The sequence below is a fragment of the Scyliorhinus canicula genome, chromosome 8 (genome assembly GCF_902713615.1).
Source record: "Scyliorhinus canicula chromosome 8, sScyCan1.1, whole genome shotgun sequence".
Lineage (NCBI taxonomy): Eukaryota > Metazoa > Chordata > Chondrichthyes > Carcharhiniformes > Scyliorhinidae > Scyliorhinus > Scyliorhinus canicula.
In genome coordinates, this window is record NC_052153.1 from 28962418 (window position 1) to 28977919 (window position 15502).

Sequence of the window (15502 nt, forward strand, 5' to 3'; positions counted from 1 at the left end):
GTTAGCTGCCAATCTCTTCACATACTCTCTCTTTGCTTCTGTTATTTATTCATTTCTCCTCTTAACCTTTGATATCCAGCCTGTTTATCAATTGTCGCCCATCTGATATTTCTACTCTGTGCCCTATCTTATTCTCTATCCCTTTTGTCATTCAGAGAGCTCTGGACATCCTACTTTGTTTGTCCTACTATTTCCCCTCGTGGAAATATACCTCGCCTGTGCCTGAACTATCTCTTCTTTAAAGGCAGGTTAGTGTCCTAGGTCCAACCACCTTCAGCTGCTTCATCGAAGACCTTGCTTCCATCACAGGTTCCGAATGGGAATGGTCGCACAATGTTCAGTATTATTTGCATTTCCTCAGTTACTAAACCATTCCATGTTCAAACATAGCAAGACCAATATTCAGGCATGGGCTCACGGGTGATGAGTAATATTTGCACCACACAAGTGCCAGGCAATGACACCAACAAGAGGGAATCTAACTATCGCCACTTGACAATCAATGGCATTAGCGTTGCTGAATCTCCCACTATCGACAACCTGGAGATTGCCATCGACTAGAAACTGAACTGGACTGACCATATAAAGGCTCAGGCTACAAAACAGGTCAGAGGATAGGCACGATGGCACAGTGGATAGCACTGTTTTCTCATAGGACAAGGGAACCAGGTTCAATTCCGACCTTGGGTGACTGTGTGGAGTTTGCACATTCCCTCTGTGTCTCTGTGGGTTTCGTCTGGGTTTCCATCACAGTCTAAAGATGTGCGCGTAAGGTGGGGTTACAGGAACAGGGCCGGGGAGTGGGCCTAGGTAGGGTGCAATGTAGAAATTCTAATTCTATGGAATCCTGCAACGAGTAACTTCCTCTAACAAAACATGTCCACCATCCACAACGCACAAGTAATGGAATGCTCTCCACTTGCAGTTCCAACAACACTTCAGAGGCTTCATACCATCCAGGACAAAGAAGCTCGCTTGGTTTGCACTCCTTCCACCACCAACGCACAGTGGCAGTTGTGTGTCCCATCCACAAGGTGCACAGCAGAAACTCCCAATGTTCTCTGGACAGTACCATCCAAACCCATGATTGTTAGCAGCTAGACGGACTAGGACAGCAGATACCAGGGAACACCACCTCCTGGAGGATTCCCTCCAAGACACTCACCATCCTGACTTGGAAATACATTGCTGTACCTTCACTGTCACTGGGTCAAAATCCTGGAACTCCCTTCCTAACACAACCTACACCACAGGGACTGCAGCAGTTCAAAACCACTCACTGAAGCTCACTACCATTTTCTCAAGGGAAATCACGGGTGGGGAATTAATGCTGGCCCAGCTAGTGATACCCACGTTCTGTAAATTAATCGAAAAGTTTACAGTTTTGCCTGCTGAAGTTTCACTCCAGTTTACCTGGGCCATATCCGTTGTAAACCCATTGAAGCTGGCCCTCCGACAATCTATTAATTTTACTCTGGATTGCTTTTTGCCCTTTTCCGTAACCAAACTAAACCTTATGATTCTGTCATTGCTGTACTCTATATGTTCCCCTATTAACACCTCTCTGACCCGCCTCTCACCCCAGAACAAGATCCAGTGATACATACTTTCAGAAAATATTCTTGAACACAATTTGGATGCTTTTCCCCTTCTCTCCCCTTTACACTATTTTTACCTCAGACAATATTAGGATAATTAGTGCCCCCATTGTAACTATAATTTTTGATATTGCTATTGATTCCTTGCAACTTTTGTTCCCCTCGGCCTGTCCCATGAATAGTGTTTATAAAATGCAGCAAGTAATGTAAAGACACCGCTAATGTCTCTTAGCTCTAACTAGATTCTGTCCTCGCTCCCTAATCTGGTATCTCCTCTCTCCAACACTCTAATGTTCTCCTGTATCAATATCCCTCTCCCTTCTCCTTTCTTTCCCCACCTGTCCTGAAAACCTTGGGCTTAATTTTAATTTTGATATGCAGACCCGTGTTAGTCCACGTTTGATTATTTTGGAGGGAATCTGATTTCCTCTGCAGTCCCGACCTCGTACAAGTTACCTCTGGCCTTTTCTTCAGGTCGGGAATGCCAAGTGTGAAAAATACACCCCCTCCCCCGCTGAGGTCAGGTTGCCCATTTTAAAATCAGGGACAAAAATTCGATTTCTTACCATGTACCATTTTCATCTAGTGGTCTGGGATTTTGAAGTCCATTAGAAGCGTGCCAAAATGGAAATCTTGCGGCCAAGTCATGAACATTCTGAAAAGTCGGTGTAAAATTTTCTGACGCCTTCAAACATCACTATTGAATGCTGTATTTTAATGTAGATGTTTTTAAAGCAGCAAATCATCAAATGGATCTATCCTGCAAACACTTTAATTGCCCACAATTGTGTAATTATTCACCTGCATTACAGTACTTTTCCAATGGAGAAAGTTCCATAATGTATACTTTTAAGATTCTGTTTGCTAACTTTCTGCCTGTCTCCTTAAATTAAGACAGCATGACCACATATCTTTCTGCTTATGTCATTTGTCCCGATGTGGACCTCAACTGCAGGTTGAGTGCTCACACCCCACAGTGTGAGCCTGGCACCAAGAAGGCAACACACCATCCTAGATTCACATCTGTGATCACAGAACCACCAAATCGATCACAATGACTCACGTAGTCTTCCTTTGGACTTGGCTCTGGCTGCTCTCCCGAGGAACTAGTGCTCTCGATATTCAGAACTGAATATTGGTTGGAGAGTGGGATGCACTCAGGACTCTTGGTCTTACCTACCTGTTCTCTTTTGACTGTCTGGTGATCATTCATTCCCTCTGCTGTGCCTGCATGCGGGTGACCACCTCTATAAATGTGCTGTCCACATGGCTCGCAGCTTCACGGTTGCACCACAGAGAAACTCCAAACTCAAGCTTCTGCAGCTCTCAACACATATGACTATCTGGGACACAGGAAACATCCTGGAATGCCCACATTGTACAGGATGTCTACAAAATTATGAGAGGAATGGACACAATGGATAGTCGGAAGCTTTTTTCCCAAGGTGGAAGAGCCAATTACGAGGGGCCATGGGTTTAAGGTGTGAGGGGCAAAATTTAGAGCCAACATACCAATACAAATAAAACTTACTACTATTAATATGCCTTGCTAATACTGCTACCCCAACCAATACTTAGTACCTTCATATGGCAAATAAACCTTGCATTAGAATAAAAGATATTACTCACAAATCGAGTGCTCTGATTTCTTCCCACCAGTCCCAAAAGACGTGCTTGTCAGGTGAATTAGACATTCTGAATTCTCCCTCTGTGTACTCGAATAGGCGCCGGAGTGTGGCAACCAGGGGTTCTCACAGTAACTTCATTTCAGTGGTAATTAAGCCTATTTGTGACAATGAAGATTATTATATTCACTTGTTACTCAATGTTATTAGTTAATACTTCTAACATTTTTTAGACTCCCAGTTGTTTAGACTCAAAGAACAAAGACAATTACAGCACAAAACAGGCCCTTCGGCCCTCCACGCCTGCACCGACCATGCTCCCCATCTAAACTAAAAACTCCTACCCTTCCGGGGACCATATCCCTCTATCCCCATCCTATTCATGGATTTGTCAAGATGTCCTTTAAAAGTCACTATCATACCTGCTTCTACCACCTCCTCTGGCAGCGAGTCCCAGGTACCCACCGCCCTCTGTGTAAAAACCATGTCTCGTACATCTCCGTCCCTTAGCAGTAATACTCACGTGCCAATAACCTTACAACTTTCTTGTGATGTACCTGCTCACTTGTTTTCAAAGTGGAGTTCTCCAAGATCTCTCTGCCTGAAGGTAAGTGCTATAGGCCTTGCTCTTCAATCTGTATTTATCCACTGTCAGCTGTGGAACAGCCAGTTCACTTTTCTCCCCCAAGGTAAGAAATTATATTTGTATCTTAAAAATAAATAGGGAAATGTGGACTCTGAATAATGGTGAGATTATTATCATTGTAGTATATTTACATAAACGTGGTACAGAAAACTCATCCTCTCATGACCTTTGAAAATGAACACAGTTGTCTCAAATTAGGCAATCTATTACAAAATGAGATTTAATTCCAGAGATATCCCAGACTGTATTGCACATTGTAATCTATAATTTATTTTAGTTAGAATTTGGTTCCTGGTCTGACAATGCGTCAATGTTAAAATCATTCTTATTTCAAAATGTTGCCATTTCTTGCCTTTCCCCACGTCTCCAGCCGTGGAGGCATTTGAAATCTCAGTCATCCCCAATTCCGACATCAAGCGCATTTCCAATTTTAGTCCTCCTTCACGTCAGCCAGGGTTTCCTTGTGACCCACAAGCTGTCAACTCGCTATTTACAATAGAATTGCCACAGTGTCAGAAGGAGGCCATTTGGCCCATCCAAGTCTGCACCGACCCTCGAGCACTCTACCTACTCTCCTACTCTATCCCCGCAAGTCTTCTAACCTTTGGACACAATGGGGCAATTTAGCATGGCCGATCCACCTATTCTGCACATCTTTGGACTGTGGGAGGAACCCGGAGGAAACCCACACAGACACAGGGAGAATATGAAAACTACACAGATAGTCACCCGAGGTCAGAATTGAACTGGGGTCCCTGGCGCTGTGAAGCAGCAGTGCTAATCACCGTGCTGCACTTTGTTTAGTGATGAAGTGAGAATCTGCTCTAACTACTCCGTTCTATTGATTTCAGACACTGAAGGTGGTCCTATCCGCCGAAATCCAGGTGGGAATGTTGCGAGGCCAATGGTGCAGCGTCTCCCTGATGCCCAGGATGTCGAGAAGTGTTTAGACGTATCTGCTTATGACACACCACCTTTCTATTCCAATTCCTCAGAAAGTTTCCGAAACACGGTGGAAGGCAAGTATGTTAAAAGAAAGTTTGGATGTTCATTTCAGGTGAAAAATATTCTTGAGAATAATTTGTGGCTTTTACGGGAGGAGTCTCAAGCAGCAAAAGCCCATTTTAAGGAAAACAGCTGGGGCAGCTGAGGCCATTCCCTGCCCATAACTGTGCTGTGAGAGAGCCTCGGAATGTTTTGTGTGACCACCACATGGCAGGAGTGCCTTTTGAACTCAACGTTTCTGAGTGTGAACAGCTGGTGTCTTTACAGGGCATTCAGGAGCCTGTAAATGATCATTGGTCATTTGCTCCAGGAGGTGATGACCCACAGCCACAGATACTGCAGGAGAGTAAGTGGGTGGCCATCTGGCAGGTGAAGAAGAGGGAGGCAGAGCAGGGATTCACCGAAAAGGTGATATTTAGAAACTGGTGTACAGTGAGGATGAAGGCGTCTTTAAAAGGCAATACAGAACATTCACCATGGGACAAATGACTGTAAAATGGGACACTTCAGAGAGCATAAATGCTGTCGTCATAGGGATTCGAGAGGGTAGGCAGGGGCTTTTCTAGTTGCTAATCTAAGACTATGTTGCATCTATCACCTAGAATTGAGTGTAACATTCCACAGGGAGAAGGAGAATCGGTAGATGTTAATATGTATTTTGGAAGCAATGACATAGAAATGAAATCAATTGAGGCCCTGCAGTCAGAGTTAGGGAGCAAATTAAAGAGCTGGCCTCAAAGGGGGTACATTTTTGCTAAAGAGGCAGGAAGGCTGAGTCAGGAAGTTTCTGTTTGAAATTTCCCTGCCTGGCCGATCTATCACCATATTTTTGTTCCAGGGAGGCAGATGTGATATAGTCAGGCCCACTGATGCTGGGAGCTGTTCGGAAGCAACTACGGAGGTGATCGAGAGCCAAGGCAGGCTGGTTTGAAGGCCTACTCCAGTTCTCACATATTTCAACCTAGTTGTAGTAAAGTCTGTTAGGCCCACTAGCTCTTGTCCCTCACACCCCCTCATCTTCCACCCACCCCCAAGCACCTCATGCCCCCTCTTATCCCTGTGCCCACCTCACCTCACTGCCCCATGTTTTCTCCTTGTTCCCTCATATTCTCGATGCCCACCTTACACTTTTTTCCCCTTCATGTCCACTATGGACAGACCTCAGGAGCCAAGGAGAGATGAAAAATCCAAAGTCTAAGAAGCATCTGACACACACACGATACTGAAAAAGAAATTCCTTCATGAATTCCTTCCTGACATTCAAAAATGTAAATCCCTTAAAGTGGTCAATCTGTTGTAAATAAATAACTGTTGACTAACCACATTACAGGCAGCTCATCCTTTAATAACCTGTGTCCCCTGCTGAAATAAATGGTTGTGGACATTTTGAATCTAGTACAAGTATTTGTAATAGGCTCAGCTATCATCACAACCTTGACAAATGTACACAACAATGAGTCGATTGAAATAAAAACTGAAAATGCCAAGGCTGGAATTGAACCCAGGTCCCTGGTGCTGTGAGGCAGCAGTGCTAACCACTGTGCCACATGTCACTGAATTAAAAATTACTGTTGTTTGCCACCTGAGCACCTCGCATTCTTCTCCCCATCTGGACACAGTTCTCATCGGCCCTCAATGTCAGACGGTTAGGCGAATGTTCCATTTGCTGTGAGATGACTCTGGCATGATTCAGCGAACCCTTGATCCCTTCCCCTAATCCCCCTCTTGAGCTAAGGGACGAAGGAATGCAGGACTGAACCTCACTTGTTCATTAGCCAGGAAGTCAGCGTGCTGGAATCAGATATAAGCACCAGTGAGGAGCAGACTATTCCTCCATGAGGTGGGACACGGGTGTTCCTGTCCCTGCATCCTTGCCCCGTCTGACTTTCATCTTCTGGATCCTCAGTGGCCTCTTCATCAACCTGCTCCTGAACACCCTCCTCATTCTTCTTCATGAAGGGCATCGCCCCACCACAGAGCCAGATTATGTAGGGCACAGCAGACCACCCCGATGCAGGAGACCCTTTGGGGGCTGTACTGGAGGGCTCCACCGAACCTGTCGAGGTAGCGGTAGGGCACCTTCGGGAGGCCGATGCACAGCTCTATTAGGTGGCCATGTGAGCCTCATTGTACCAGGCCTCTGCTCCAATTTCTGGCCTCCACACTGGCATCATCAGTCAAGACCTCAGGGGATATCCGTTGTTCCCTACAAGCCATTCCAACAGCCTGGGGTGACCCTCAAATGCCAGGGATCTGCGACTGCCCAAGGACGTAACCATCATGCACGCTTCTTGGAAAACATGCACACATATGCATGAAATGCATCTAGTGGTCACGAACCAGCTGTTTACTGAGGGAGGGTAACCCCTGATGCCACGGGGACAAAGAACGAAATTGATACAGTTGATAGCCCCCTGCATCAGTGGCAGACCAGCTATGTTACCGAAACCCGTAGCCCTCTCGTCTTGCTGGGCCTGATCCAGGTCAAAATGGATAAAGTCCAGATCCCTTGTATAGCGTGCATCCATGACCGCATGATTATACTTATGGGTGGATGCCTGTGGGATGCACACAGTAATTCGCGCCATCCTAACGTTAAACTCTGGTGGGTGGGAAGATTGGGTGAGGGCTGCAGATGTGACATTAACCATGCCAAGGATTCAAATACATGCAAATCAAGTTTGCGCTCTTCTTGGGCGTGAGCCTGATCGCGTCACCGGGGAGGGCCTGGGAAGAATGCATTCTGAAATCTCGCTGGGGAAAATCCCGTTTTTGACCTCTCGAGAGATTGAGCGGCCATTACGGGATTTGCATCCGCGACTAAATCCTAGGTCTCCTGTGCCAGGTTAGAATGAATTAAAATGTATTTCTAACCCGTTTTATTTACTATGAATTGGTTGTGGTCTGTTTTCTAGGTTACAATGATCCTTCAGGGAGGTACGACCCAGCAGTTCGCAGTTTGCATAATCTAGCTCATTTATTTCTAAACGGTACTGGTGGACAAACCCACTTGTCCCCAAATGACCCTATCTTTGTTTTATTGCATACGTTTACTGATGCAATATTTGATGAATGGTTGAAGAGGAGTAAGGCAGGTAAGTTAACACAATCTAATTTTCTTTTCTATCCCTGGACTTTATTAAATCCTCTGTACAGATATCAAGTAGATCTTAGACATAGTTATAAGCATATATTTCAACCTATATCTGATATCCATGTAATTGTAATGCTGCATTTTTGTGACACTGGTCGACATTTTTGATATTCATTTGAGATGTGAGCATCGCTGGAAAGGTTGGCATTTGTTGCCCATCCCTAATTGCTCTTGAGAAAGTGGTGGAGAACGGTCATCTTGACCAGCTGCAATCCATGTGATGTAAGCATCCTTACTATGATGGAGGGAACTCCAGGGTTTTGACTCCGCATCAGAGATGGAATTGTGATGTAGTTCCAAGTCAGGATTATCTATCCATATGGACTATCCATGTAGCCTAGGTTTCTCATCCCTGGAACCATTTGTGAGTCTTTTCAGTGCATACCTTCTCATCCCTCAGTATCCTTGGATGCATCGGATTCAGTCCTGGTGATTTATCAATTTTTTGTACAGCAAGCCTTTCTAATATCCCCATTTTACAAAAGTTTAGCCCATCCAGTATCTCAACGACCTCCTCCTTCACTACAACATTGGCAGCATCTTCTTCCTTGATAAAGACAGATGCAAAGTATTCATTCAGTATCTCATCCATACCCTCTGCTCCATGTACAAATTCCCTTCTTGGTCCCTAATTGGCTCTGCTTCTCCTATAACCACCCCTTTCCTGCTGACGTACCTACAGAAAACCTGGGGTGAAATTCTCCATTTTCTTTCTCTGAGTTAGGTGGTGGGCAGTTCCAGCAGTGTAATTCTCACTGGCCAGAATGGTGTGAACTCACGCCCGATTCCATGCTGGGAACCTCATTAATTATATACAAGTGAGTCACTCTCCAAATCCCTTGGTGGGTCGGGCACTGATCTGTCTACTGGTGGTCAGCTGGCAGATTCAAAGGTCCAGGTGCCATTTGTAAACACCAGTCCAGCACACTTCTAGCACTCTCTCCAGTCCACCTGCCTTTATGAGGCAATGCAAGATGTCCAGAACACCAGAAGCAAGAAGCCAGCAGCCTCAAGAAGAAGTCTTTACCATGATCAAACCACCAAGCCCTCGAGGTCCTCATTCAAGGAGTCCTGATGCAAAGGGATGGCTCCAGGAATCACACCAATCTCACCTCTCTGGCCTGGGCGGGTGGTGCCCAGGAGGTCAGGACGGCAGGCGACTGTGCCTGAACATTGAACGGAGATGTGCCCAGGAGAATTCTCTTAATTAATGTTTCCAATAAGGAAGGATGAGGAAAATCTTCTTATCTCATAGAGTTGTGAACTTGTGGAATTCTCCACCACACAAAGCTGCTGGGGCCAGTTTGTTGGATATATTAAAGAGGGAGCTGGACATGACTTTTATGGCTAAAGGGATCAAGGGGTATGAAGAGAAAGCGGGAGTGGGATACTGAATTTGCATGATCAGCCATGAGCATATTTAATGGTGGTGCGGGCTCTCGGGGCCGAATAGCCTACTCCAGAATCAGTTTTCTCTGATTCTATGAGACTGCGGGATTTATATTAGAACATAGAACATTACAGCGCAGTACAGGCCCTTCGGCCCTTGATATTGCGCCGACCTGTGAAACCCCTCTAAAGCCCATATTCCGAAAGACTGTGGGGAATACACTCTTTCCCGCCCCCCCCCACCCCCACTGAGGAGCGGGGTGACTCCTTCTACATCCTGTATAGAACCGAATGGCCGTGAACTGTGAGCTGGCCCCTGTAGTAGAGTAACTTGCTTTATTGCATTAAAACTTTTCCTTTTGATTCAACCTGTTCGGCTCGGTATGGACTCCTTCCCAGACCTTATAATAAATCGAGCGATTGATGTGCCAGGCCATGCAGTTAAATGTAATTGAATACAATTCTGCTTCTGCTGATGTCTCTAGCATCACCTGGATACATAGTTTTCAGCTACGAGATTGCCCAACTGTGTATCTGTCCCATTCTGCATGGTGATAGCGCCATACAATTTGATGGAGGGTGTGCTCAGTGTGAAGAATGGTTCATTTTTATGTCCTGCTTAACCAGAATGCAGTGCTTCTTTCCTTTAGCCATGTCCTGTTCTCCATTCAAGCACACTGCATGTTATTTTATTTTCCTGTGGTTACATTGTGTTTTCCTTCTTTTTATCCAGTTCATTTTTTAAATGTTGTTCCACTATAATCATCTTCCATTTAGTCAACTGGTGCTTGAGAACTTGAGTATTGAAGAAAAAAGAGACATGTTGTTGAAGTTTTTTGTCTTGCACTCATCAGGACAGATTCATAAGAATATCAATTGCAAAGGAATCAGCAATTTATAATCCATGAGCAGACAGTGCTGATTGATTGGCACGTGGACTCTGATTGGTAGAGGCATTGCCATGGAGATTACTCCAGGGAACGTTAATTGCCAAGCTTTTACTTAAATTCAAGCCAGGCAGGTGCAGCATTGAATGGCTGTCCCCACCCTTTTGTTCAACCTTTTGAAAACCGTGCAACGCAAGGCCATGCTCTTGCTGACTGCAAATGATAGGGCCCTGAGTGTGAATATATGTAGCGTCTAGCACGTGTTCTCCAGGACAATGCCTTGACCAATCAGAGTCAACCTGCCTCATTTGTATTTAAACTAAACCTTGGTGGTTCCCTGGTGCAATCTCCATAGCAACACCTCTACCAACAAGAGTCCACTTTCCTACCAATCAGCAATTTCTTCTCATTCAATGCAAATAATGTTTCCCTTTACAACCGGTCTTCTTGCGAATCTGTCCTGATAAGTGCAAGGAAAAAACTTCAACAGTATGTCTCTCTTTTTCAGCAATATTCAAATCTTCCATTAATGAGGAATAGTCCACGCCCCAAACATTGTGTTTCTCTTCTCGCTTGTTGGGTGTTTCCAGTATTTTAGTTTGAATTCTGCCGTCTGTAATATTTTGTGGGTTTTTTTTGATAATATATTATAATTGTGCTGTCTGTTCTCCCTAATTTACACCACCCTATTGATTTTAAAAAAGCACTTCTTTGCCTCCCTCTTTTTCCAGATTTATCTGTCTTTCCGTCTGAAAATGCTCCCATAGGACATAATCGAGAGTACAGTATGGTGCCTTTCTGGCCCCCTATTACCAATGCGGAAATGTTTTTGACAGCAGCTGAAAACCTTGGCTACACCTATGATGTTCAGTGGGCAAGTAAGTTCCTTGTGCAACTTTCCAAACACTTAACATGAGGAGGAGAAACAATCTTAAGCATTTAGTTTTTTAAATGTCTATTAATTGCGTAGCTTTCACACAAAACCACTATTCATTTCACAGGTCTGTTAGCATTTCCCAGTTTGATGCTTTTATATTAGGCTAGTGTAGGAACAGAAAATGCACCAACGCCACAATATAATTGTAAGAAGTCTTACAACACCAGGTTAAAGTCCAACAGGTTTGTTTCAAACACGAGCTTTCGGAGCACGGCTCCTTCTTCAGGTGAGCTCCGAAAGCTCGTGTTTGAAACAAACCTGTTGGACTTTAACCTGGTGTTGTAAGACTTCTTACTGTGCTCACCCCAGTCCAACGCCGGCATCTCCACATCATGACAATATAATTGATACAGGATCATGGGATTCAATAATTGTTACCATTTGAGATTGAACAATGCACCAGTAAATGGGGATCATGAGGACGATGCTCCTTATTCAAAGAGAAACTGTATTTATGGTCTTGTCCACAATTATTTTTCCAATCCATTTTCTCTATGTAGTTGCTTTCAATTAGTCATTAGCCTTTTAACACATTGGCTGTGCTGCAGATAATATCCAACGGCAAGGCAACACCCTAATTGTCTCAATGTTCAACGTAGATTCCGACAAACATTCCTGTATTTGTTTAGAAAATAATTACTATTTTACTAACCAGTGTCAGCTATGTACGATTTTTAACTTCAAGGTTGAATGTTGAAGAGATCTGTATTGAACAGTTCCCATTCTTGGTGAACAGCATTTTGAATCCAGACGCTGCACGACCATTCTCTGAAACATCAAGCAGAGCTTGTGAAATGATCATAAATACTAACTGATGTCATCAGTTAGTATTACATTCTCAGTGCAATATTCTCAGTGCAATGCTCTTGTGTATTCTCTCACTGAATAATCTCAGTCGTTGTCAAATTGCAACAATAGGAAGGAGAGAAAGATTGAGATTGTTCATCATCGTGGATTTTTACACATCTTGTTGAAGATGAAGTTGGTACAGTCGGTAACACTGCTGCCTCACAGCAACAGGAACCTTTTTGATTCCAACCTTGGGGGACTGTGTGGAGTTTGCATGTTCTCCCAGTATCTGCATGGTTTTCCAGGTGCTCCAGTTACCTCCGACAGTCCAAAGATGTGCAGTTTTGGTGGATTGGCCATGCTAAATTGCCCCTTAGTGTTCAAAAGGTCAGGTGGGGCTACTGGGTTATGGGGAAAGAATGAGGCCTAGGTAGGGTGCTCTTTCAGAGGGCCGGTGCAGACTCGATGGACTGAATGGCTTCCTTCTGCACTGTAATGATTCTATGAATATCTGTTCAATTTGGATTGGATTAAATATTTTTAACTTTACCTTTACCTATCTCCTACAGATCAGTCATTCTCATTGTTGGAGATGATAGCCATGGGGATTGTGGCTGCCCTTGTGTTGATTGCTATTGTTTTCACTGTCTCGACATTAGCCATACGCAAGAGAAGAAGAAAACGCACTGCGAGTGACCTGAATGAACCTCTCTTACAGACTTCGTATCCACAGTACTCAGATTATGATGAATCAACAGTACCTCAAAAAGCCCCATAGTCTGCTAACTGACTCAATTGATTTCTTTGTGTTTTCAAACTACGCCAATCTGTTTTAAGAAGAACAGACTGACTTCCTGTAACTGTGTTTAGTTCAAAGATCAAAGAGAAATAAGCTGCAGAACTTTGAATCTCTGGACCTACTATAGAATAAATGAACTTGGCCATCCAGTTTGTTTGTAGCTTTTAATGGAATCTGTTGGGGCTTTGAGCGGGGTTTAAAATTGAGAAGTATTAGAGTTAATTTGTGTACCGCAAAGTAACTTTCTTCAGAAAATGTTAACTTCAATAAACTTGTATTGATAATCTCATGGTGACTCGTGATATTGTGTGATGATGGATACAAAGCACTTAGCAACAGAGCAAGTCACTGGGTCAAACAATCCTTTAACTTTTTCAGAGATAGCCATACCTTCTCGCGATATCCTTTGATTCCCTTCCCTTCCATCCAGAAATCCACAAAGGCCGGAATTCTCCGGCTGTTGCGATTCACTGTTCCCGCTGGCGGCCCATGGATTTCCTCGCGGCGTGAGATGGTTTCAATGGGAAATCCTATTGACAAGTGATGGGAGTAGAGAATCCCGTCACCAGCGAATGGTGCATTGCCAAGATACACGTGTCTCAGGGACCGGAGAATCAAGCCAAAATTGTCTGCGTTCCTGTCATTGCATGGCAACCTATTCCACAAACTTATTCCTTTTCAGGTGTGAATGCTCCACATGACTTTCTTCTTAGTTCTGCTTTTCATTAGCTTTAATTTTATTTTTTTAATATAACGTTTATATTGGCTTATTATTTAATGTCAGTCTGTACGGAACACACTGTTAAGAGCACGGTCATACGGTAATAGATATAGTAAATAACAATAGTCCAAGCCTAATCTACCGAGCATATTTATAAGTCTCTGTGGGAGGATGGGGTGGTCCCCACCCCTCCTGAACAGGGTGTGGTCAGTGTATATGTACATTTGTTCTGCACTGGAACACTTTGACCCTGCAGTTGGGCCCTTCCTTTGCAGCTGTGCTTTCGACCTTCCATCTGCTCTCTGCCTGCTTGGTTTTCGCCTCCCCTCCCTTCAACCCCACTCTTCCCCTTCCTCCTTCCCTTTCCCATGTGCTTTGTGGCCCATCTGTGGAACCTCCCCTCCCCCCGGCTCCATTGGCTTCCACGTCCTCTTCCAACCCCAAGATGGCGAATTTGATTTTCTCCAACTGGAGAAATTCCGACAGGTTGGGCTGCCAATCTACAGCCTTGGGTGGTGCTGCGGATCGCCAGGCGAGTGGATGATTAGGGAGCAAAGGTTAGGGCATTGGCCAGCTTCTCCATAAAGAGTTCTGGCTGGTCTAACATCCCGAAGACTGCCACCTTTGGGCTTGACTCCACCCTCACCCCTACAACCTTGGACATTGCCACAAAGAAGGCTATCCAGAATCTGACAAGTCTGTGGCATGCCCACAACATGTGAGTGTGGTTGGCCGGGCCTCCCAACATGGTTCACATTTGTCTTCCACCTTCGAGAAGCACCTGCTCATTCGGAGTCGGCTTAGGTGCGTTATACGCACCACCTTTAGCTACATAGTCTTGCACATGCAGAGGTGGAGTTTGCCCTGTTCAGTGCTTTGCTCCAGATTCCCCACTCTATTTCTATCCTTAGTTCTTTCTCCGATTTTGACCCTTACCTCATCCAGCGGGGAGCGTGCCTCCTCCAACAGTCGCTCATACAGGATCCCGCTGTTCCCCTCCCTAAGTTTCCCACTTCCAACAGCTCCTCTCCCAATGAGGGTCCTGCCGTTTGTGGGTCCGTTGTCATTTCCCTCTGGAGGAAATTTCTGATCTGTATGTGCCGTACTTCGTTCCCTTTGGGCAATTTAAACCTCTCCGTCCGTTAACATTGTCAGTCTAGCGTCCATGTAAAAGTCACTAACTGTCAATGTCCCCTGGTCCTGTCTCCGCTATTGTGGCTGGCACGAACCAGTGCTTAGTGCAGGTAGGAGTTGTGGTGGACATTTCGGTCAGGCCGAAGTGTTGCCTGCTTTGAGCACTGGGTTTGTGGAGTACTTGGCTGGTGGGGTTGTGGCAAGGGCTCGAAGGAACGTTCCTATGGATGAGCTCTCCTCCAACCTTACCCATTCTTCTTCCGGTTCCCTCACCCATCCCCTCAGTATTCCTGCTGTGGCTGCCCAATGGTAGAACTGCAGGTTTGGGAGGGCCAGGCCTCCAATGCTTCTCTTTCTTGCAGGACTTTTTGGGGGATCCTTTGGTTCTTCTCTCCCACACATCCACACAAACGCCACAACAATTTTGTTTACTGTGTTAAAAAAGGCCTCGGCTGCATAGCGGTACGGATCTGAACAGGAAGGGGAACCTGGGCTGCACATTCATCTTGACCGTCTGCACCTTCACTGCCAGGGAAGGTGGGAGTGAGTCCCACCTCTGCAGATCCTCCTTTATTTCCTCCACTAGACATGTCAGGTTCCATTTGTGGCTTGTCATCGGCTATTTGAATTTCCAGGTCGCGGAATTTGGTCTGGGCTTGCTTAAACGGCAGTCCCCCCAGCTTTGTCCCTACTCCCCTGTGGGTTAACAGGGAAGATCTCCCTCTTACTCAGGTTAAGGTAAGGCTCCAAATACCTTCAGGATTTTCATTATCCATTCCATGCTGGTCTTGGGGGCTTGAGATGAAGAGGAGCAGGTC

General features: G+C 45.0%; 1 protein-coding gene across 1 annotated transcript in view; it reads left to right on the forward strand.

The window, feature by feature from the left end:
* The window catches only part of LOC119970165 (5,6-dihydroxyindole-2-carboxylic acid oxidase-like), a 37355-nt gene extending 24237 nt beyond the window's left edge, over positions 1–13118 (forward strand). Inside the window, exons 3-6 of the mRNA XM_038804322.1 lie at positions 4721–4888; positions 7790–7969; positions 11036–11182; positions 12600–13118. Of these exons, the coding sequence (XP_038660250.1) occupies positions 4721–4888; positions 7790–7969; positions 11036–11182; positions 12600–12808 (704 nt within the window). The 3' untranslated portion in view covers positions 12809–13118. The remainder of the gene's footprint in view (positions 1–4720; positions 4889–7789; positions 7970–11035; positions 11183–12599) is intronic.
* The last annotated feature ends 2384 nt before the right edge of the window (positions 13119–15502 follow it).